Source organism: Nesoenas mayeri (assembly GCF_963082525.1).
Source record: "Nesoenas mayeri genome assembly, chromosome: 1".
NCBI classification, from domain to species: Eukaryota; Metazoa; Chordata; class Aves; order Columbiformes; family Columbidae; genus Nesoenas; species Nesoenas mayeri.
In genome coordinates, this window is record NC_137541.1 from 31,134,276 (window position 1) to 31,157,869 (window position 23,594).

General features: G+C 39.7%; 1 protein-coding gene across 1 annotated transcript in view; it reads left to right on the forward strand.

Annotated features, from left to right (window-relative positions):
- Positions 1 to 13,644, forward strand: part of CNTN1 (contactin 1) — a gene marked incomplete at both ends in the record, with an annotated part of 143,184 nt that extends 129,540 nt beyond the window's left edge. The window contains 1 exon segment of the mRNA XM_080363601.1: positions 13,565 to 13,644. Coding sequence (XP_080219727.1) covers positions 13,565 to 13,644 — 80 coding nt within the window.
- Positions 13,645 to 23,594: the final 9,950 nt, after the last annotated feature.

A 23,594-nucleotide genomic window follows, 5' to 3' on the forward strand; every position in this document is an offset into this window, starting at 1 on the left:
CTCTTTTGCATACACTCTCTTAATTGTGTGTAATGCCTTGCATTATATTATCATACTCCGGGAGAATCACTTTTAACAGACGAGTTGCAAAAAAGTTGAAGCAACTGCTATCTCTAGGACATGTCTTAGGTCCTCTTCATATCATACATACCTTGTCATCTATCATAAGGGCAGTGCAAAGAGCCTTTAGGTGGCAGCAACCAGATTGTTTCCCAGACTGGAAGCAGAACCATCAAGCGAGTACAACGTTGAGCCCAAGCTCTTGCCAGTAAGAGCTACCCCGAGCCTGCCTGTACAGAGTTAGCACCTCTGGGAGAGTAAGCACTCTACAAATGCTAGTTTGTAGAGTTTTGCATTGCTCTGTCTTCCAAACTGCAGCAAGTTTTCTACCACAACTTCTACCATACCCCAGCTAGACAGAGAGAGATTGCTTTAGATAAAGGCAGCATTCCCTGGACTCAGTTTACAAAAGGAGATCAAAGAGGAGACAAAAGGCAGGGTAATCTCTTTGGAATACACAGTATACAGAGAATTGGGCAAACATTTCAAGCTATTTCTGGGCTCAAACCATGCTTTTTCCAAAGAGCAGAGTGGAATGACATGCAGTGTTAACACCTACACATGGCAAATTATGTCTGATAATTTTTATTCTTAAGGAAATTTTCCAGTAGTGTGACAGAGTTTAGAATAGTTGCCCAAAAAGCGTGATAGAGTGGTGAGAAGCTTTTAAGTAACAATTATTTTTCTCAGAGAGCTGCAAGGAAGAGACGACTTAGTTTGATAGGAGTGTGTGTTCTGGTGGTTGACTGGCCCAAATGGAACTTAGATATTTATAGAGAGATGTAAACAATAGCTGAGGCAAAACATAAGGCATCTTATCAGATTCAGAGAGGACTGTTTCCTTACTTGATCTTTAGGCATCTGATTCCAGATGCAAACCAAATGAATTTCATGCATAAATGAATGGGGAGAATTAAACAACTAGGGCAGGGGCTCAGAATAGCCTGGATACTCAGCAGGAATGACCAGACTTTGAGCAAACTGGAAGGCTGTGCCGAAGAGAGAGGAATGTCTAGAAGACCTATGTGTCTTCCAGATTGATATTTCTTGATATTCACTGGGTATCAAATCCAAAGTAATCTACATAATATATACCTGAGTTAGGTGCCTAAGCTCCCATTATAATCAGTTGTCATCCAGAGTGTAATTCAGATGCTTAAAAGAAGCCTGCAGGATTTGATATGCCCCAGATTACCAGGGACATCCACACAATGCTGGCAGGTATGACATGTTCTACGAGGGATCTCAGGTCTTCTGCATTTCCTTGATTTGTGTGGCTGCTGTTGCTGTGCCAGGCTACCGTGTTGTCAGCCTGTTGTAGCAATTCTTAGCACTTGCTGAATTAGGTCTGAATTAGGTGTAAGTACAAGATCATCTAGTTCAGGAACCATAACTGGCCTTGCAGTCTTAACTTAGGTACTAAAAATACAGCACCTTTTAACTAACAAAAGTTACATGTAAAAGTCAAATGTAAAAGAAACTAGAAATATATGTTATTTCTAGCTCAACCCATTGTCTAAGGGAGACACTTTCTTTTACATTTTCCTCATCTTCTTCCTTCTCATGGAAGACCCAAGCACATGCCAAAGAGGGAGGCAAATGTCCTGCAGCAACTTTGCTCTCATATAACCAGTCAGCTCCCTACAGGATACAGTGTTGTTCTTGAGAGTGATATAAAGGAAATTTACCAAACACAGCCATCTTAAATGCATTTCTTTTTAGTGAACATCTTGAAATATAAGTGCTTATTATGAAGTCACTCACTGTATATATGCTGAGCTGCATTTCAGCGTACCACCATAATTACTGTAAAATACAGTCATGAACTGTTGTATTTTATTGGGCAGTGCCTGTTCTACAGTTAGGGGTTTGGCGATATTTTTCAAGCCCATTTTAGTAAATTAATGAGCTACATAATTTAAAATTCATTCTTGAGATACCACAACCATTTGAAGCTTGGAACTACTTGTTTAACCAAAGGAGCCTGTTTCAATGGCTAATAATAGGTTTATCTGTTTTCTTTGATATGTATTCAAGGCTGAGATTTTTTTTTGTCTCTTGCATGCTTTTTGGATTGCAGTGCTTTGTCATAATGCTAATATTAATGTAATCAAAGGCATCTTGCAATCAGTAGGAACTAAAACCATATGGCGCTTGGTTCTTTTCTCGCTTCACTTGTGTAACTGCACTAGTCCCAGTGCAATCAATTTATACCAGAGTAAGGAAAAATAGATTCAAGCCCACAGATTTAAAAATTTCATCGAGAGTAGGGAAGAGGGGAGGGTAACTTATTTGGGAAAATACAATGAAAATATAAAGATACCATGGACCTTCACCTTCATATACAAAATCAAGTGAATGTTTATATATGTGACATGGGTAAAGAATAATTTATGTATTGTATATGCCTATAGAAAGAGAACAAAATTACAGCTTCTCTGTGTTTGCTGCACACAAATATATAAACATATGAATTCCATTTGCCAGAGGCCTGTTTTAGTATCCTGAAAAAGTATTTACTTTGATGCATAGCTTTTTCAAAGAAGACGCAAAATTTTTGCCTATAGTGACTCATACAAACATTTCAATTATTTTATCTTTTAATCTATCTTAATTATTATTTAAAGGGGGCATTAATATTTATTGTACATATTAGTTTCAGGTAAATCAGGTGATCATTCATTTTTCATGTGGTATAATAAAAATCTTTTGATCATAATTTGGAAATGTCCATTTGTTGCAAAGATGGTTGTAGTAATAAGAGGAGAACACAGGTAAAAATCATAAGGAATACTGATGAAAACAGTCCTCTAACTGGCATGACAGTCCTCTGTTACTGATCTTGGAACTTATTATTCATCTGTGACAACAATGTAGCAGAAAACTTCTACTAAACTAAAAATGTTTACAGAAGAGCTTCCCTCTATAAGAACTGTAATTTTCACAATGCATGTGACTGTTTTCTTACAGCTCAAAAATTAAGTAGAAAATACTCAGAATAACCCTATAACGTGGTACATACATCTACCTAAAACCACATACGCGGTTCTCTGGTGTGTCTGTTGATTTTCCTTTATCATCACATTTCATTTCATCACAATTCTAATTTATTGGTACTGCTTCCTTCCAAGCCTTACTTTAACAACAAAAGTTGGACAATTCCATGCATTATAATGTATTCAGTGCTAGCACAAGCATTTTCCCTAATTTCAGTTTATTCTCTTCTTGTATTCGAACTCGAAGGAAAGACAGACTGCAGAAATGTTTTCATGTCTAGTTAACAATTTTTTTAGTCTGCATTATCCTGTGATAATCCAAATGCTGTTTATTTTTTCATTTATGTTTATTTATATGGGAAAGCCTGGATACACACTAAGTATGAATACAACAAAATTTAACTTTTAGCCATAAGGCTTTAACTCAGCTGTGCAGTGGTTGTTGGCAGGCTTTATAACTAGAAATTGCATGTGTGTTTGTGTGTACATGGATTTAGATCACAGCAGAGGTTTAAGAGAACAATATCACACAAAACAAGAGCAGGGTAGGCTACTCATTATCACAGAATACTGACCAGACAGGAATCCATAGTTACTATGCATCAGAAAACAAATAAAGGGGCCACTGGCTTGAAAAGGACCGTGTACCTTCCTCCTGCTTTCATCTTCAGCCCGAGTTGCCACGTGCCTGTCTGTGTGAGCTTGGGAATTGCCAGCAAAATCCCCACGGAGGGCTATTGCATGGTCACATGAATGCACAAGAACCCCACAGTGCCTTCAAACATCAGCAAAAAAAGAAATCTATGGCAACTTCACACACTTTGTTATATGTTTTAGTTTATTATGTGTTGGAGATTTTGCTGGCTATCCCCAAGCTTGCAAGAGTGCCATAGGAACGTGTGACTGCCATGGAAAACGTGTTCTTGTTCTGTCTCAGAAAGTGAGGATAACTGAAGATCATTAAAAGATACTGAAGAAAGATACCGTAAATGTATAGAGAAAGTGAACAAGGGTACAGCAGCTATGGAGTGAATTCTGGGTGGGGAGTGCAAGAGGGGCACAGAGTCTTCAGCTAGAGGAAGGATAGCTACTGAGGTAGTCGTGAACACTAAGGAAGAGGTAAGTAGGAAAAGATTATTGGCTTTTCTTCACACCGTGGAATGGAAGTACTAAGTGAAATTAGCAGGCAGCAGATTGGAAACTATCAAAGTGATACTCTTTTACATGGTACAAGATTAAATTGTGACAGGACGTTGTGCAGGACAAAGTTACAGAGTCTTGGTCTATCAGCCCTTGTTTAAAACGATGCCCTGTATTCAGCCTTTGACTCAGGAGCTACTGAAGAGAAGCTACAAAGTAGCTCAGGAGCTCCTTTGACACAAAACCCTTAAATACTTTCTTTACTCTTTTCAGCAGTTTGGAAGTTACCCACCAAACAATAACTGACTTACAAAATGTTTAAGGAGAAGAAGAAAAATAAATTTTGGTTCACTGTACAGTTAGAAATACCTTTTTTAAGAGTTCAGAAAGCTTTTGATTACCACAGTTTCAGTAGAACCATCGACTCATCAATAAATTAAAGGTCTAACATTCTAATTCAGTTTGGCTGTATTGTTCTTCTCCATTAATTTATCCAGTTATCGAGATATATCACACAGTTACTTTCAGGTTTTTATTACATCAACATGGGAACACTATACTCCCTTACTTTTATGAAACAAAATGCTTGGTATTTTATATTCATTGTACTCTACCATTAGTAAAAGATTGAAAAAAATCCAGAAGATCATTATTTAACTCTCTTATGCTTAAATGTAGAAACATAGCAAAAAGAATATCACAGAAAAAATCACATAGCTCATAGAGTGCCAAGGTTAATATTTCACTTTAATAGTGTAATCCCTTTGATGCATAATGGTTTAATTTAATACAAATGCATATTCTGCTTTCACCTTTTGCTAGGACATTTGACTATTGAACTGTATTTATGCAGTATTTTTAATTGCTTTGAGAAATCAAAGACAGTCAAGTAGTGTTTAGAGTGATTTAAAATAATCTTTGAAAGACTCATCTCATTATTTTTTTCCCCTGAATAATCTAGACAGGATTGCAGATGTGATCACAGAGGTGAAGGAATGAAGAAGGGAATACTTTCTAGTCATGACACTACTTACATGTTTTAATTTTCATTAGCAAGCCATGGAACTGCATTATTCAAAACCTTGTAGTATTTTTCAGTTCAGCAGTTAACTATCTTAATTTTATGGGTGCCTTGGAGTGGTGACATACTCATACCTCTCAGTTCTATGCACCTGACCCAGCCAGACTCCTTCTTTTCTTCGCAAGGAGAGTGATTCAGAAGTCCTAGGTTAGGCATCTGCTGTAACACACCTTTTGATGAAACCTCTTTCTTAACTGAACGAACCCCAGTGACTCTGGAAAAGGGCAGCAGTGGTCTTGTTCCAGTTACTTCAGTGGCAAAGTCCAGGGGACTTCAGATACCCTCTGTGGTAGTAAGGAAAGTGCCCAGCTCTTTCGTTTGGTATTAAGGAAGTACCACAGAGTCTGGTTCCTTTAATAAACACTGAGGTTTAGCATAATGGAGAGGGGTGATCTAACAGTAGCACAGAACTGTATAAGGAGCAGTTACAAAGATGATGTGTTTAAAGAGTTGAACATGGCATATGATATGATACAGAACAGTGGCCAGAAATTGTAATTTGGGAGGTTCGGGCTGGACATGAGGAAAAATGTCACCCGGAGGTTAGTGCAGCACTGGGAGCAGGTTACCCAGAGAGGCTCTGCTGGTTTCATCTTCAGAGGTTTCTGTGACTCAGCCAGGCAAAGCTGTGAGTAACAACATCCAGTGTTGGTGACACTCCTCAGTGGGAGGTCAGACTAGACAGCCTCAGAGGTGCAGCCAGCTACAGCCAGGCGTTTTGTGCTCCTATGAACTGTATAGCTTCCAAATTTCAGATCTACTGGCAGTACATTAAATGAGAAATATTTCATAAGAAGTACAGTTTGTACTGTGATTATTTAGCAGGTATTCATGTATAAATAGATATATTTGTTACTACAGACCTAAAAAATAGATAAAATCACATATTTGCTGACTTGAACTTACCTTTTAAGTGCTAGTGACCATACCAAATACTTGTATTTTTGCACTCTTTAGATATGCAGGTAGATTTAGATCTATTAAATAGTACCTCTTGTTACATACTGAAGTGCTCCATGCCCTTTTCAGAATACTTGAAAGATTTCAATATCGAAATGTTCTTGCCTTTAAAGGTTAGTACTATATATTTGATTTTTACTATATTCCAAAGCCTGTTCATAGAAGCAAGACTAGGCACTTCTGCTCTTGTAGAAGCTGAGGGTGTCCTTCTTCATCTTCTGATGTGTGAGCCAGGCTTCCAGGCTGAATCACATCATCACAGAATGTTAGGGATTGGAAGGGACCTCAAAAGATCATCTAGTCCCATCTCCCCACCAGAGCAGGAACACCCAGATGAGGTTACACAGGAATGTGTCCAGGCGGGTTTTCAATGTCTCCAGAGAAGGAGACTCCACAACCCACCTGGGCAGCCTGTTCCAGTGTCTGTCACCCTCATTGTGAAGAAGTTTTTTCTCATATTTAAGTCGAACATCCTATGTTTCATTTTATATCCATTTCCCCTTGTCCTATCATTGGTTGTCACCAAGAAGAGCCTGGCTCCATCCTTGTGACACTCACCTTTACATATTTATAAACATTAATGAGGTCACCCCTCAGTCTCCTCCAAGCTAAAGAGACCCAGCTCCCTCAGCCTTTCCTCATACACGAAATGCTCCACTCCCTTAATCATCTCCGTGGCTTTCAGACAGGCTTTTACTGTATCTCAGTATTTATACGTGCCACATTTTTTCCCAAGAACACAGAAATTCCAAAACGACGGTATTTTCCCATTAATGCACCACCATTTTGCACCTGAAGTTTTTCTACCGTTTGCCAGTTGTACCACATGGTTGTTTAAATATAGGCTATTTGCAAGTGAAAAGGAGTGATACATCTGGTGGGTACTTGGAGTAAATTTATTAAAAAAAAATAATCAGAAATCCCTGTTTTCCTGAATAAGAAGGACCAGGTCCTCACTCGGGAATCCCCAGTCATGACAGCTGGGGATTTCAAGAAAATCTGTCCTTTTTCTTCTTTTCAGGGTTACAATGAGACTTTCTCTTTTGGCCTTCCATTCTTTCCTTAAAAATTAGACCTTTTTGATGAAATATCTGTCAATGATTCTCTCAGAGGATTATTGACTTCCTCTGAATGACTATCAACGATCATTTCTGAGCCAATGCAAAACAGATTTGTGTGGGAACATTCACAGCCAAGTGTTTTTCCACAGCAGACAGTCAGTGTAATCACAGATAAGGTTTTCTTTACGGGCCAGCTACCAAACCTGGCTCCAAGCTCCTCCTGCTGCCTCAGCACGCAGATTCCAGCAGCGAACACCTCGTCCCGGCTGAGCACATGGTTCAGCCTTGGCCTGGCAGAACTCCTGGTGCTGCTGGGGAGCCAGTTTGTCTGGAGTGATCACTGACAACTGGAGAGACAGGGCAGATGCTGAGAGGTATGACAAGCCTTGAGGTCATATAAGCGATCCTGAAATTCACAAAATGTGTGTGAATTACAACTGCAGCTGTTGCTGGGTCACAGAAGGACCCCCATAGATTGTTCTTGATATTATTTGTTGAGTATACTACATTAAAAGTGTTCATTTTTAAAATATTACCTGCGGTCCTCTACTTAACTCTGCGCACAAAAGAATATGTAATGACCAGTAATATAGGTGAAGGGGAAGAGGTAGCCAAGAACTAATTTACATTTATCGTTAGTTAAGTAGTAGCCCAACAACTGAAAATTATCTCATTTTCCTCAGAGTCCAAGGCATCCTTTCATTTGGGCATCTCAAGTCTGTAGCAGGGCCAGAGTCAATGTCAAAGAAGCCCGTGCAGCTGCCTGTGATGCTGCCAACACACTGGGTGCCGTTGCCAGAACAAAACAAAATGTTTACTTGACTCAGGCATATGGATTTTCAAGTAGGAGAAGACAGACTAACACCATGGGGTGGACAAACCACCCAGACCATCAGCAGCCCTTCAAATATGTTTTTTATGTTCTCTCTCTTCTTATTATGAAAGTTTTAAAGCTCTTCTGCAGCTGCACTGCAAACCTTGACACAGCACAAAACATGAGCAGATGCACAGACAGTGCTATTGCCATCCTGTACATATTCTCTGCTGCAAAACGATAATTCATGGGGCTGTGACTTACTCCATAGTGTCTTTCTTGAAGGCTTTATGGCACAAGCAAGAGGAAAATTTCCTCATGCCCAAACAAAGGTATTCCTAGACAAGGGAGAGGTGGACCCATGATTTAGCAATCATGCCAGTGATGCAAGATAAGCATATTCTAATTAGTTCAGTTATTTTCCATTTACTATGAATAGGGATAGCAGAATTTAAACCATGTCAGCTGATACTACCCATTGCTTTTGCAGTAGTCTTTCATGAAGGCAGTATTGCCATCTAGAAGTGGATTTTTTTTTCAGAAGCCAGTTAACAGAACTACAAACCCACCCACTTCTTTTATACAATTTAGTTTAACCTGAGGAAATTATATTTCCTGCCTTCCTGCTTTTGTGTTCTACCTAGGTAAATATGAAAACATTCAGAGAAAAGGTATTAATCAAGCCTAATAGATGCTGAAGAAACTAAGAAACAGAGCAGGCAAAAATCCCTTTTTCTTTCAGGTGGCTCACTTTTTTTCCAGAGAAGTGGATGAGTTTAGTTAGAAGCAAGAAGGAACAGAAAATGCGAAGGCTTTGCATTTACCTTTGTTAAAGTAAAAAGAAGAAATATAAAAACAGACAGCCCTGATGGAAGGTGAGTCTTGGGTCCTCAACCAAAAGGAGAATACTATTGACAGGCAAATGGGTAGGAGTTTGGCCATTCTTTCAGAAAAAAAAAAAAAAAAAATCCATTTTGGAAAACAGGCACAGAGGCAAACTCATTTTTTAGCAAGTTACAAAGGTTACGTTATGAGCTTAAGTCCTTTGTGAATCATGCAAAATACCAGTCCTGGTGAGGAAGATTTCTCTTTTCCGTAGTCTTACTAAATGTATGATAACTTACGCCATGAAAAATGTGTTGCAGCAGCTGTACCGTTCATGTAGTCAGTCTGCATCTACCTGAACAATTTGTGCAGCAAAAGAGGAGTGGATCTGTAGAGAGAAACAGCAGCATTGGGGATCCAGCTCCACACTGTATGCACGTCAGGTTTTATTATAGTTCAGACAACCTGTAACCTGGTCCTGCACAGAGTATCCAAGACAGCTCCACAGTTCGAAATAAACCCCAATAAAGGGGACAGCTAAGATACTAATTTTAAAACACATTCTTCTTCAAACTAAAATAGTCATGCAGACATCCCCCTCGATGTTCAGTACCTGGAAACTAAGAAAACAGATGTCATTTAATACAAATTAATTCTTGAACAATCTTTCCTGACAACAAAAGCAGAGGAGTTCTGCCACAACATGGTTAGCCAAGGAATAGCTTGAAGTTTGTGTGTGTTGGCAAGACAGATACTTTCCCACTGAGAAGAAGAAGTTATTCACCTGTGACAGCTTCGCAGATGACCAGTAACTAATTTCCTGGTTCACAGATCTGATGAAAGTAAGATTTCTAAACAGGTCTCTAGGTTTTTATTTTTACAATCCAGTATAAAAAGATACTGATGTTGGGAAAAGGACCAAAAAGGTAATATCTTAAGGATAAGTAACATCTAAAGAAACTAATGATGTATTTTTAATAACAAGTTGTTGCAAAGGCTTGGGAGATATATCAAAGTCTGAATTGGTTTAATGCCTATTTCACTTAGGCATTAAATTGATTTCATTACTTTTGAATATAATTGGAAAAATGTTGCATGCTGTTCAAGATGTGAGTAAAATCTGGGACCTCTATTCAGAAGTGTAAAATATTTCATCTTAGACTTTATGTGATTGAAATGGTGACAAATAATTTAAAATATTAATGGAAAGCCGTGTATTAGTGGGACCAGGAGTTCCTGTGATATGTAAAGATATTGCTGAAGAAAAACCCATCCAGCAGTTCTCTTCATTTACTCAGATACCAACCATTTGTGAGAAAGGCTGCTGAGAACAGGAAGCAGGAAAAAAAGTTGTTAACTGCATGCATCTCATACAAATTGCATTCAGTTTTAAGGTACATTCTGAGTAGAGGTTTCTACAGATATTATACTTTAGTTGCAGGCTTAAACATGTCAACTAAAGGAACTCTATTGTAGAAAGTAGCAAGATCCCTACAGGAATAGAGCCGGATTTCACAACTTTTGCTTGGGGCTGTTGAACAAAACAAACAAACAAAAACCCCACAAATTTAAGGTGCGTGTTTCATTGTTAGCTGGAAAGAAATGAGAACACTTGATACAAAGTCCACACATAGTGTATTAGAGTGGCAGTTCGGTTTGGTTGTGATTTGGTTTTGTCCTTGTCTTTGATGGCTGTAGTTTGCAATTGCATGCACACTGGATACACAAAATGCTGGTTGAGAGGAGAGATCATGTGTTATAACACTGAGGAGAGAATTAATCTTTAGGTGCTAAATATATGCAGCTCATACCTGGCAGGACTACAGAAGAAGTTTAATAATCCTTCTGTTTCAATTTGCATCCACATGGTTTTTTGTACACGTTCATTAAGTCTTTATCTGGCGTTTCTCTAGCTTTTAAAGATTGTTAAAACTGACAGTTCACAATTGCATTACTGCACAGAATTAAATCTCGTAGTCTGTACTCAGGCAAAACTTACATTAATTTCCACTCAGGAGCTGCAGGAGTGTACTGGCTGTCATACACTGGTGACTGGTGTTTCCAGTAAAGGATGGTTCCTGACATGTGGGTCAGTAATCTAACAAGAAAAAAAGAAGAGTTGATCTGTTTAATGTGCATTTATCCTCCTAATGTTCTGTTAATGTGCTGTAAAAGGGTAGGATTTGCTTCACTGAGGAGAGAAGTTATACATATCTTTGCAACAGTGCCCCAACCTTGTAAGGAACTGCTCTAATGGGGTGAATTGCTCACTATTCATTCTGGACCCAGCAAGGACATCTCAAGGAAAGATTTATTATTCCTTTCTCTTTGTAGAATAGTTACATGCAAATAAAAATTTCTTCATACTTGTTCATCATTTAACTTCACTCAGCAAAACATTTTTCCTGTTCTTCTTCATTAGAAGCACTCAAAACATCTTGAGTTTGTCTCTTTCCAACTGCATTGTCCTGGTCTGACAAACGCAGAATATATTTTCTGTGAATATTCTTAAATATGAAATCTGGATTTTTTTTTTCCTATGGCTATTATTCATTCATTAAAGACCACTACCTTGATATTTAGGGATAAAGACTACAGAAAATATTAATGTATCTCATAAATCACTAAAATGTACAGATAACTATACCCTCGTACTTTCAGTTGCCATAATGTGGAGTTGTTATGTATGAGAATATATTTGAACATACATTTGAACATATGTGTTCGTCTTAAGCTTAAAATTCCTCTGTTTACGTATACTTACAAAAGAGATCTTCCAATATTTTCCTTAATTTTATCTTTCATTGAGGTGGATATACTGCTTTCTGTGGAAAAATGTACTCTTAGTAGAAATGTACTTTTTAGAGCTGAATTGAGCTCATGAAGAAGGATTGGTAGGTCTCTTCTCTTGATTTTTCAAGTGCTTGGATATCAGAAAGGACCTAGGGGGAAATTTTGTCTTTGGACAGCAGTAGGAGAAAGGGTGGGAATGAAAGCAGAAAACAGTTCTGATGCATCAGAAGCAAGAGGAAAAGGATGGAGTTCAGGATGGGGACAGGGAAGAGAGTAGAGCAGCAGAAAGACTTGAGTGAGGACCAAAGTCAGGAGGAATAGGAGTGCTTTTAGCTAAAACAGGACTGCGAGCTGAAATCTGTGCTGTTTGGTTCACATGTTACATTTTCAGTCTGTTTTTTCCTCATTCATAAGAGTATTTGCTGGAGGGCTGTCCAGTGGGTCAGTTCCAGCAGCTCCTCAGGACTGTCAACACCAGCTTCCATCCTTAGTCTGTGTCCAACAGCAAGACAAGCAGTAAGCCAGGTGCTGCACTGCCCACTTACACGTGACCATCCTCACCTAGATGAGCCCAACAGACTGTTCTCCAGCTCACACACAGAATCACAGAATCACAGAATCACAGAATGCTAAGGATTGGAAGGGACCTGGAAAGATCATCTAATCCAGTCCCCCTGCCGGAGCAGGAACACCCAGATGAGGTTACACAGGAAGGCATCCAGGCGGGTTTTGAATGTCTCCAGAGTAGGCGACTCCACAACCTCTCTGGGCAGCCTGTTCCAGTGTTCTGTTACCCTCATGGAGAAGAAGTTTCTTCTCATATTTAAGTCAAACCTCCTGTGTTCCAGTTTGTATCCATTTCCCCTTGTCTTATCATTGGTTGTCACCGAGAAGAGCCTGGCTCCATCCTTGTGACACTCACCTTTGCATATCTGTAAACATTAATGAGGTCACCCCTCAGACTCCTCTTCTCCAAGCTAAAGAGACCCAGCTCCCTCAGCCTTTCCTCATAAGGGAGATGCTCCACTCAGTCATCTTCGTGGCTCTGTGCTGGACTCTCTCCATCAGTTCCCTGTCCTTCTGGAACTGAGGAGTTCCTTTGGCCCATCTCCAAGGCTGCCAGCATTTTCTCATATTGATGTTTCCTAACAGGAAGCGGGACTGTGGCAACACAGCCATTTGGCATGATAGCGATTCTTATGCCCGTTTGCCAGAGCAAGTCATGTAAAGTGTGTAAGATGTCAATTGATATTTTTTGTCTTAAGATATATTTTTAAGAAAGACCCTTGTGGCTTTAAGAGATGTAAACGTGTAAATGCCACACTGCTAGAAGTCAGCCATCTGGACTTCGTAATCTTGCAAGTAAACAAATGGAGCAGGCTCTTTGACATCTCTCAGATTATTGCCGATCATATGAACATTAACATTTCCAAAGGTATCTCTTTGCTTCTTCACATTTCAAAGACTCCATTAATTTTGTTTTCACATGTTTAAATATTTATTTTGACCTTTTACCTCCTGGTATAACCTCCTGGCTTGCTGGAGCAGCCAAATCAAAATATACTGATGTGTTCTGAATGGCCTTGCTGCCTGTATAAACACGCTGCATAAACAGCTCTTGCAGAACAAAAGAGCAAGTCCTCCACTGTGCTGGAGCAAGGCTCTGTATCCCTTCCACATCATCCATACAGGTAGGGGCTGTGCTGAGATACCCCAGCTGGTTTTCCAGCCTTCTTACCCCACATTCTTGCTGTCATCCAGGGTTGTTCCCCACCACACCGCGAGTAACACTGCAGCAGGACTAACATCGTGTTGTTCTCTGTTTGATGCGCAGGTGCCGCTGCTGGAGTTCCGACCCTGCTCCTGGTCCTGGTGGTGCCTGCCCTGGGTGTCCTCGTCTGCTCGGGATTCTGAATGTAGCTGGATTTACCTTGTCCTCTGCCTAACACAAAGGACTCCCTTTGAAGATGAGGACCACCACTCTTTTTGATTCTATGGCACCATTCTAAGCCAAATAAATTACACTTTAAAATAAATTACCCTACTGATTTCCTATGAACTTTACGAGGACTGAGGCATCCAGGAACTCCTCTATGAAGTAAATCAACTTTTGAAAGGCTAAGAAATATTTTTAACTTGTTCCAATATGCCTTATAAAACACTTACACTGATCTGTGACAGTTGCATGATTCGGTCCAATGGGGCAAGTTACAGTGTTAAAACTCAATAACATAGGCTGTACAGTGAAAGTAAAATCACCATACATAGGTGCTTTAACTTGAATAACAAATTGTGAAATATAATAGAGATTGAAATGTTGATTGTATGTGATAAATGTAAGAGTACTACGTCTGTCTGTACTATCCTATATGTTTTGTGTACCGCATCTTTTTGAATGGCCCCATCATCATTTATTCGGATTGCTGTTTTTTAGAGAGACAGTCAAAGCAAAAACATTTCATTTTTTTAGAGCTATATTTCTTGAGGCTATTGGATAGAATTTGAAGGACTTGAAATAAAAGAAGTCAGTGACAAGGAATTTTTTATTTTGAAGATGTTCAGAACACCCAAGACATGCACAGTATGCTCAGCTTAAAGGAATTTACCTGTACTTCACTGACATGAGATTTACCATATTGTTTTCTTAAAACTATTCTGTTGAAAAATTCCATTATGGTCATTGTTGTTGATTTTAGGAGTGAAATGTTGGTTTTCGGGGAAGCAGTGTAATGTATTGGTTTCGCTTTAGTATTATTACTATTATTATTATTATTATTATTAAGTAGCAATATAACACATAGGAGTTTGGAAATGGAGTCCATGTTAAGATCAGCCAAGTGGACCATGAAATGGTAGGAAACATATGTTATTTTTTAAAATGAAAAGATTTAAAATATAAAAAAAGAAAAAGATGTACAATAAATGGCAAAAAAAAAAAAAAAAAAGAGTAGCACATTAAAAAAAATATTATATTTACATTTTATGCTGCAGATGCCTGGTGTTACCTTCCTGTAGTGAAGGTGTACATTTGGGAGAATTATATGCTTTTACAAGAACTTGATATTATTCTAATGTTCATAGTGTTGTAAATAAGAGTTTTAAAGTTCTGAGACCGTCTCCCTATTTGATAGAGTACTAAATGATCCAACCGTGTGTTAATACATGAAAGTCAGATACCAACTGTTAGTCGAATATAAATGTTTACTACGGCCTTTGCAAAATGGGAACTCTATTAGAGATAGAGAATGTTTTTGTTCTGACTGTGTCTAGAGTGCTTCAGTGTTGGGTTTTCTGTTGGTTTGTTTGGGTTTTTTTTAAGTTGTTAAAGAAATGCACATTTATTTCATTTTCCATGTTGTGCTGGGAATTAGTTTGAGTGTGAATGTTGAAGAAACACAGTGATATTGAATCAGCTGGCTCAAGTAATAGTGCAATGTCTGATGCTTCAAGAATTATAAGCTTTGAATCATATTTTATTAGCACAACCTTGCTAGCTACTTAGAAATAGATTTTATCTTTTTAGAACTGATAACTGTAGAGGTCCGTAATAATAATATTTACATGAAGAAAACATAGGTCTATTAATAATTTACACCCTCTCTTTTATTTGTATAATTTTGTACTATATATTTACATGTAAAAGTGTAGAGTCTTCATTAAGAAATATCAATGTTTTGGTTTAATTTTAACTATTTGTTACAAGATGAAAATTTTTTAAATAGGTGAAAGTGATAACTTCCCTATAGAGGAATGTCAAAGTGTCAAACACTACTGAGTTTCATAAATTGTGTAATTAATTATTTGAAAGAGAAATTAGATGTCTTGATGCGTAAGAAACTAGTACACTGTAAGCCTTCTGTACAAAAAAAAAAAACAAAGGTGTTTTATTGTGTTTCATTTGGTTTGGTTCTTTTGCAGTATGACTCATTTTTATATAATCTACAACCACAACTAAATCTTTTGCCAAATGCATGATTGCCTTTTACTTTTCTAATACATGGTGTAAAATGCAAAACTGTTTAGTTTTTTGCATGGAAATGACATGGAAAGGAACGCCACTTCTTTTTTTAAATCAGCAACACAGATGAGGTAGGTCTCACCCATCAGATAGTTGCAGATTTTTCTGTTTCACATAATTATGTAAATTTGACTGGGACCTTCAGTTTCAAATTGTTGTCAAGAAAAACTAACTAATGTATAATCTGCTTTAAAACGCAAGGTTCTTGATTAAAGTTTATATAGATAGACATATTTGTTGTTTCTTTATATTTCAGGAAACTTGATATTACTATTATTTGATACTGATGAATATTGAACTGGTTTTTTAGTTACTTTTTACCTTCTTTTTTTTTTCAAATGAGTAGAGCAGGACCGTGCTTTGTCCTTTTTATGAATGAAAAGTAAATTACAATTAAATAAATGTATTAATGTTACTCAAAATATAATAACTGTCTTTTGAGTTGGAGCTATCTGATTTCGTAACAGTGATGTGGTCATCTGTGACAGTAAAAATATGGTTGGAATGAGGTACCGTGTCTCCCTGCCCTGCCTTCTTCTGAGTTTTGGTGGACTTAAAGAGCTTTTGTAGGATACGAGTGGCTGTTCTGCTTTGATTCTAGGTGATATGGATAGAAAGATTTTCCTAACATCAATGACAGAGAGTGTCCTGAGACCTCTTCAGCATTTTTGGAAGGAAGATTTAACCAAGCAGAGTATTTTTCTCAGGTAATTTTTTCCACTCCAGTAAATACATTGCAAAGAGAGGTGGCTGAAATGTTAAAACTTCATACTAATTAAATGCTTTCTGTGATCACAATAATTTCAAGATGTGACATCAAGTGTAACTGACTGAGATACCACCTGCCTTTGAGGGGTCGTATTCAGGCTCTAAAATGCACAAAACATGTCATGTAAGAAGTTGGTAAAGCCAACGGTCATATTGCAGAGCTTGCTTTCATTTATCTTCAGAAATGCCAAATGAGAAGAGTCATTGAGATAATATGGTCCTCATGCCCTGCATCTAAAGCACTTTCAACTGGAGCAGGGCTCAGACCTGGGGAGGAGGAGATTATCAGTAGTTTGATGAGGCACATTTTGTATTTTTTTCTTGGTCTCTAGGAGACATAAGGGTTTGAGTCTTTGTTTGCCAGCTCTCTACTAACGATTTCAAACTTATTGGGAAGTGGCAGAAGAATTCAGCAGCTATCTTATTGAAGAAAATCATAGTCTGATTAGAAGGTAAAGATCTTAATTAGGAATTTGCATCACAGGTGGCTGCAGCGCGGTCACTGCTCTTACCTGCTCTACTTGGCCTGGCGGATGCCTGACCAGTGAACACCTCTAAGCCAGGTACGGCTCGACTTGCTCCTGCCTGACCTGGGGCTGCTCGGCACGGGATGAGCGTTGGCTGGGGGAGGCCTGAGCACTGAGACCATTACAGTGACACAGCGAGGAGGGGAAGAACAGGGCACAGAACATAAACCCATAGGAAAAAGGGTTTATTATTGCCACCTTTCAAAGAATAAATAACTTGGTTTTGCTTGTGAGACTTCTTTGTTTCCAGACTTCAGAGCCTCTAGCTACGGAAGATGATAGAAAATATGGCTTTAAATATTAGACATCTGGCTGAAGACGAGATTGTCCAGTAATGATCTGCCTCAGCATTGCATTAAGCTACACATCCTATTGGAATTAAAATAACAGACTTCAGGTAATGCCCAAATACATTCTAGTACAGATCTTGAAATAGTTTCAAATGCCATATTTTTGAGATTTTGTTTATTCAAATACATCAAGGAAATATCTATCTTTCCAGTTATGGCAGTACAGTATGGGCTAAGAGTATTCTTTTGGCAGCAGTATCAATTTCTGTAGCTTCTAGCACTTGTGTTTGCTCCATCCGTGCACATGTCATCCAGTGCAACCTTTTCACGGTGTTCAGAGATCAGCAATACGTGGGAACCACTTGCCTTCTACATAGAGCAGCCATGTCTTGCAGAGGAAGATCACCCCTCTCCATTTCTTCCATTTTTCTTTAACTTTTCTATCACTAATTCCTTTGGTTTTGTCATTTTAACGTCCTTCTTATTTCCAAAACCAGAAGGATAGAAAGCATGAAAGTCCATATGAATGGGAAGTAAAAAATAATGTTTGCGTCTCAAACAGAAGTAGCACAATCTTTTATTTTTTGGCAGGTTAACATGTTTTTCTTTAACCTGGATGCCAATTAACCAAGTCTGCTCTAAAGGATGTCTTAAAAACACATGTGAAAATTGTTCCCTTCACCTTAGCTGATCTTTACTCTGGTCTATTCTCTTCATTGATATGGATGACACTGGAAAGTATGCCAATTTTAGTTCCCCAAAACACTGAGAACACTCATGATTTATCAGGTAGCTTCTGCAGGCAACATTCAGCAAGCATTGATGAGTGGGTTTTACTGGTCTGTATTTGAAGAGTTTAATAGTCTCTTTAAAACCTCATGCATTTGCTCTTTAGTGTGTTGTCACAGCCACTAACTATCTTCTTCACAAAAAGATATGAAATAGTTTCTCCCAAAGGAGGCAGCAGAAAGGGCAGAGTGCCTTCTGATTCCTAGAAGGATCTGTTTCCAAGGTTTTGAACCTGCTTGCTGCCTTCTACTCACAGCAGATTACAGTGTAGCAATACAGCCTTGCTGCATTTTACTATTAGGCTTGGTCAGCACTAGGGAGTTGTGCCAGAGCCGCATGTCATCTCAGAGAGAAAAGAATCAGATACTGCCCAGCCCAAAGTGTTAGCAAGTGTTCCATGGGAAAGTGGAATTATCACCCTGGCAAAAAATGTCTGTCACACGGGCTCTGCACATACCAGGAGGAGATGTTCGACAGCCTGGCAGCAGAGGCACCACACTGAGGTCTGGTTCCCATCAGGACGTTCACCCCTCTGATAGGGCTGCACATCTCCAATTGCAGCCATGCGTGTGCCCTTCAGTGTACCTCCCCTGAACATCACTGATGGACAAGTGCAGAAAGGAGGAACTTAAAGCCTTGCTTGACTTCTCCCTCTTTCCCTATCCTACTGCACATCCAGCTCTGGAAATGGTTTTCAGAGGGAACTCTTCTCTGCAACCACATGAAACAGCCGTATTTGTAGCAGACTTTATCTCTTTCTGTATTAAATAAACAGGACAGGCAAATCACTCTCCTAAATGCACCTGCCCAATGTCCATGAAGTAGGTATAGCTCTAAATGGTAGCTGTTTCACACTGTTAAGTCCCACCCCAGCTGTGTAATGACAACAGGCAAGATCAGATGCTGGTAAAAAGGCACATCTAAATAGAGAATATAGAGATGTTGACTAGGCATCATCCCCTCTAGATGGTTGTCACAGTGTCACCTCCATCTTGCAGTTATCTGAGACCTGCTGGAAGCAGAACATAGCAAAGTGTTTCTGTGGCACTGGGATAGTCCAACGCCAGCCCTCCTGAGCTCTGCCAGCTACTCAGCTCCAGGCAAATGCAGGATGCAGGTCCTCACTGCTGGTCCAGTGGTTCCTGGCTGGCATGTGCCACAGTCAGCAGAGGCAGACGGCACCAAGGGGTTGTTACCCGCTGCAGGACAGTGTTTAAGCCTTCGGGAAGTACCTGGTTGCTGTGACCCCAGGGCTCTGGAGGGCACACAGGTGAGTGGGGTGGCTGTCCCCAGAGCACCAAGCCCAAAGCCCAAGGTGGGCTTTGAATGTCTCCAGACAAGGAGACTCCACAACCTCTCTGGGCAGCCTGTTCTAGTGCTCTGGCACCCTCAAAGTAGAGAAGTTTCTCCTCATATTCGGACGCAACCTCCTGTGCTTCAGTCTGTGCCCATTGCCCCTCATCCTATTGCTGGGCACCACTGAAAGAAGTCTGGTCCCATCCTCTAGACACAGTGGCTGATTTATACTGGTGGAGCCAGCTAAAACATTCTACTATGCCCAACAGGACCGTTGTAGACAAGCGGCCCATCAGGCACTGTCCCCGGCTTTCCCAGGATGGGTTTCAGAGGGCACAGCCCTGAGCCAGGGTCCCTTGCAAGCCCTTGGCAGTGGAGGTGCCTGTGCCCTGGGGCTGGCACTACCCACTGACGGGGTTTTAGTTTTCCATTCAAAATCTTCGGGATTGCTGTAGGTTATGTAAAAGTCCAGTTACTACTACCTGTGTCTGCAACTCAAAGTGAGACGCAGACGTGCACAGGGGTATAGGGCAAGGCTGTGTGTGATGAGGCCTTTCCTCATTCACCTGTTCTCCCTCATTGAACCACCAACATTCGCCTTGTGGGTCCCTGTTTAGCCAATAATATTAATGAAAACATAAATGGTTTTCTCTGCTCTTTTGACAATCCCAGGAGGGTTTTAGCTATAAATGCTGAGACGCATGCATCAGTCAGAGCTTCTCTATGATAGCAGTTAATTACCGATCTTAATTTAACTGTGATGCATAGCGAGCTTCCTACGGATTGACCTATAGGTCAAAGAGCTGTCCAAAATCAGCCAGGTCTCCACCAAGCCCCTCTGTGCCTGCCCTGTCAGAGCACCGCAGTACCATGGCAGGACAAGGCCAGGATGATGTCTCCTTTGATATCAGATCCCAAGACCCTTCGGTCCCTGATTTGATCTCCAGCAAAAAGTAGGTGATGGAATGGTATGAAAGGGTCTATAGGGAGTGGGTGTATTTATATATGTGTGCCTTGTGCAAGTAGGTTAAAGCATGCTGTGGGATTGTAACAGAATCTGACAAAAAATTATACCTTAAGCAAAAAATACACAAACAGAGATGAGCTCTGCATTTTTTTTTTTTTGTGGCAGCTTTTATATATAAACAGTTTAAAATTTGTGCTCCTAGAGCCAAGAAAGAACATGCAGAATGAGTCGACTGTGTTCTCTGTCATTAACCTTACAGCACTGACTTTTCTGTTATGTTGCGGATGTGAGGATTTAGACAGTACTAGAGGAGAAGAGGGGAAAATAATTCTGTTTAAACAAGTGAGGAATCAATAATTCAAATTCTCAAGACTGAGCTAAACATGCTAATACAAATGACCTAGAAAATAGCAGAAATTTTCGCTGTTAGTAACTGCTTGTTGGTATATAGCACAATAACCCTCTCCTTTGGGGTTTATTAATTCCAGGATGCAGGAAAACAGAATCTTTTTATATAGAAACAGCATAATTGCTGACTTGGTCTTTTTTTAATCAGTACTGAGCAAGTTAAAAGCTTTCACTCTGTCAGGAAAACGGGTTCACAGAGGGCATGAACTTAGTTAACAGTTTATTTCCCTACCTTGCTTCTTCCAGAACATCCTTGCTGAGAAGTGATAACCTGGTAGCTTCTGGCTATTGTTGTCCCTGTGCTCAGCCCTCCAGCAAAACTAAATTGTTATAAAGTAGGTATTTCAAGGATCAAAAATACTTAGCTTCTCTGTCTTTCCTCCTTTCTTTGTCTTTCTTTTTCTCTCACTTTCTCCCTTTCTCTCTCTCTCTCCCTCTTTTTCTTTCATTTATCTTCCTTTTCTCAAAAGAAAAACAGAACTAGAAACTTGAGCATGGGTAATATAAAGACATCAGCAAAGAACATCATCCCTGGTCAACCTCTGAAGCAAAGCAAAGTCCCTTAAGATGTATTCAAGAGATTTTGCAAGCACTCAATTTCCCAGACATTTCTGATACAAGAAAGAGGTAAAACCAGTGTGACTTTTGTTTTTGTCAAGCCCTGCACAGGCTTCTTCCAAAAGCTCTGAATCAGATTTAGAGGATCAAGGATATATTCCAGTGATTTAAAAAGACTTGGTATCAGAGTCATGGATGTCTTAGTGGATTTGAAGCCATGTGCTCTGAAAATAAAACAAAAAACGTGTGTTTTGCACATTACCTGGTGACTAACACACAATTTCTCATCTAATTTCATAATGTAACTGGTAGATTGTGGCATACCAGCATTTATTTCAAAATACAGCTTAACAGAATGGGGGGGAATACATAAATTAAGCTTTACATTGGATGACAGGGCATTTTCATTGATGAATTATTTACTTGCCATAGCCAATTTTAATCCACCCTGCCTCGGGTGCCTCCATTACCAACCCCATGGATGGGAAGCCAGCCAGGCATTCTTCGATGAGCCGTCCAGCTCTGAGACAGGCTGGTCACCCTCACCTATGCTGCTCTCATTGCTGAAGCTCGGGAGGATTCATGTGGATACTTGTTTACCTTCTGTGAGTATAAAGGGAAGCTGATGGGGGGCTAACTGCCTAGGAATGGTGGCCAACATGGAGTTTTCTGCAGCAAGATCTTCAAATGCTGGAAAATTTAGATTAATCACTAGTGAAATACTTGAACCTTGTTATACCACAAGTATAAAACCCTGTGGGACATCTGCTCAAGAGAAATTGAATTTCTGCCACCCTAAGCACAAATGAAATTCAGGGCAACTGAAGTGAAGGAGTTAGCACTGTGAAATTTGCCACTGGAGAAATAACAAGCAAAGAAGTAAAAAGATTATTTCTAATTATATCATTAAAATCAAAGTGTTGTTGACAGTATTAGCTTCTCAGGAATTAATGAACTAGAACCTACTGTGAGAATAATTGCATGTAAACTACAATAATATTGATGTTATGCCAGAAGCTGTGATGTCTATTGAGAATTAATTTACAAAATCAAAACTCAAAGGAAGTCAGATTCGTTTATGACCTTTAGAAAATGCAAGTAAACACAGAATGCAAAAAATCTCATGAGAAAGCACACTTGTAAAACTATAATGTAAAACCTTGCACCTAGAATATCCTTTTCTAAAATCACAAATATATGATCAGTATTTGAAGCATTTCTCTTCTCATGTTTATTTCTGGAAAGTTGCATGATTTACAGATTCTTGGTCTAATAACTATTAATTTTTCATCGGGCTAGTGTTCTCTGCTGATTTCTTAGGATAAACATGAAAAAAATAAGTTATATCCTTCTGTAGCTCTTCCTCTCATGAGTAGATTAGCCACAAGTGCATCAACAAAGTAGAGAAATAAGTACCAGTGCAGGCCCTGCTCCAAAAATGATGCGGCAGGGCTGGTCTCCAGCTCTTCCCAGCCCTGCCCTGCCTGTCCATAAGCCCTGCAGAGCTGGGCCCATGTCCCATACCATCTTCACCCCATCCCTGTCCCATCTCCATGGAAGTGGCCAATGCCTGGGGCTGGTGCTGTCCTCAGTGCCCCCAGCTGCCCCATTCTCTGTGTGCCCTGTGGGTCTCCAGCCTCACCATGCTCTGCCATTGCCAGTGATATCTCCTGTATCAGTGCCAGAAACTATTCAAGGCATTCAAGCTACTAATGAGGCGAAGCAGCTGAATTTGGCCGATATGCCACAGACAGCCTTCAAAATCTGTGTGGTTCTGAAATCAAGGAAAATGTACACTGGGTAATAGCATCATCGTGCCTCACATATAACAGTGACACAGTGTGGCAGACTGAGAGTGGATCCATGAAAACAAGATTTGTGTGACCGACTAGTTATTGGGGTTTTTTTTAATCGTCCATGGATTTAACTGAGCGAGAGGTTTTTAAAGAACAGGTGGGAAAGAAAATGATGTCTCAGGATTGCCATCTCTCAGCAAATTCTGCAGACCTGTTCAGCAAACATGCTCTATTTCCTTTGAAGGTTTCCCCTCTTTTCTTGAGCCAATCTCTGCTGGGAATGATCAAAGGAGAAAATGTAGAGTGAGTGAGCCATTCCCAGCCCAGAAAGGACTTTTCCTTGCAGTGGGTCATAGCTGGTTGGGAAGGGATCCAGGGATCTCCTGGGGGTGTCAAGCCAGGAGGGGCACAGCACCCCTGCCCCATGGCTCAGGGCAAGCGCAGGCA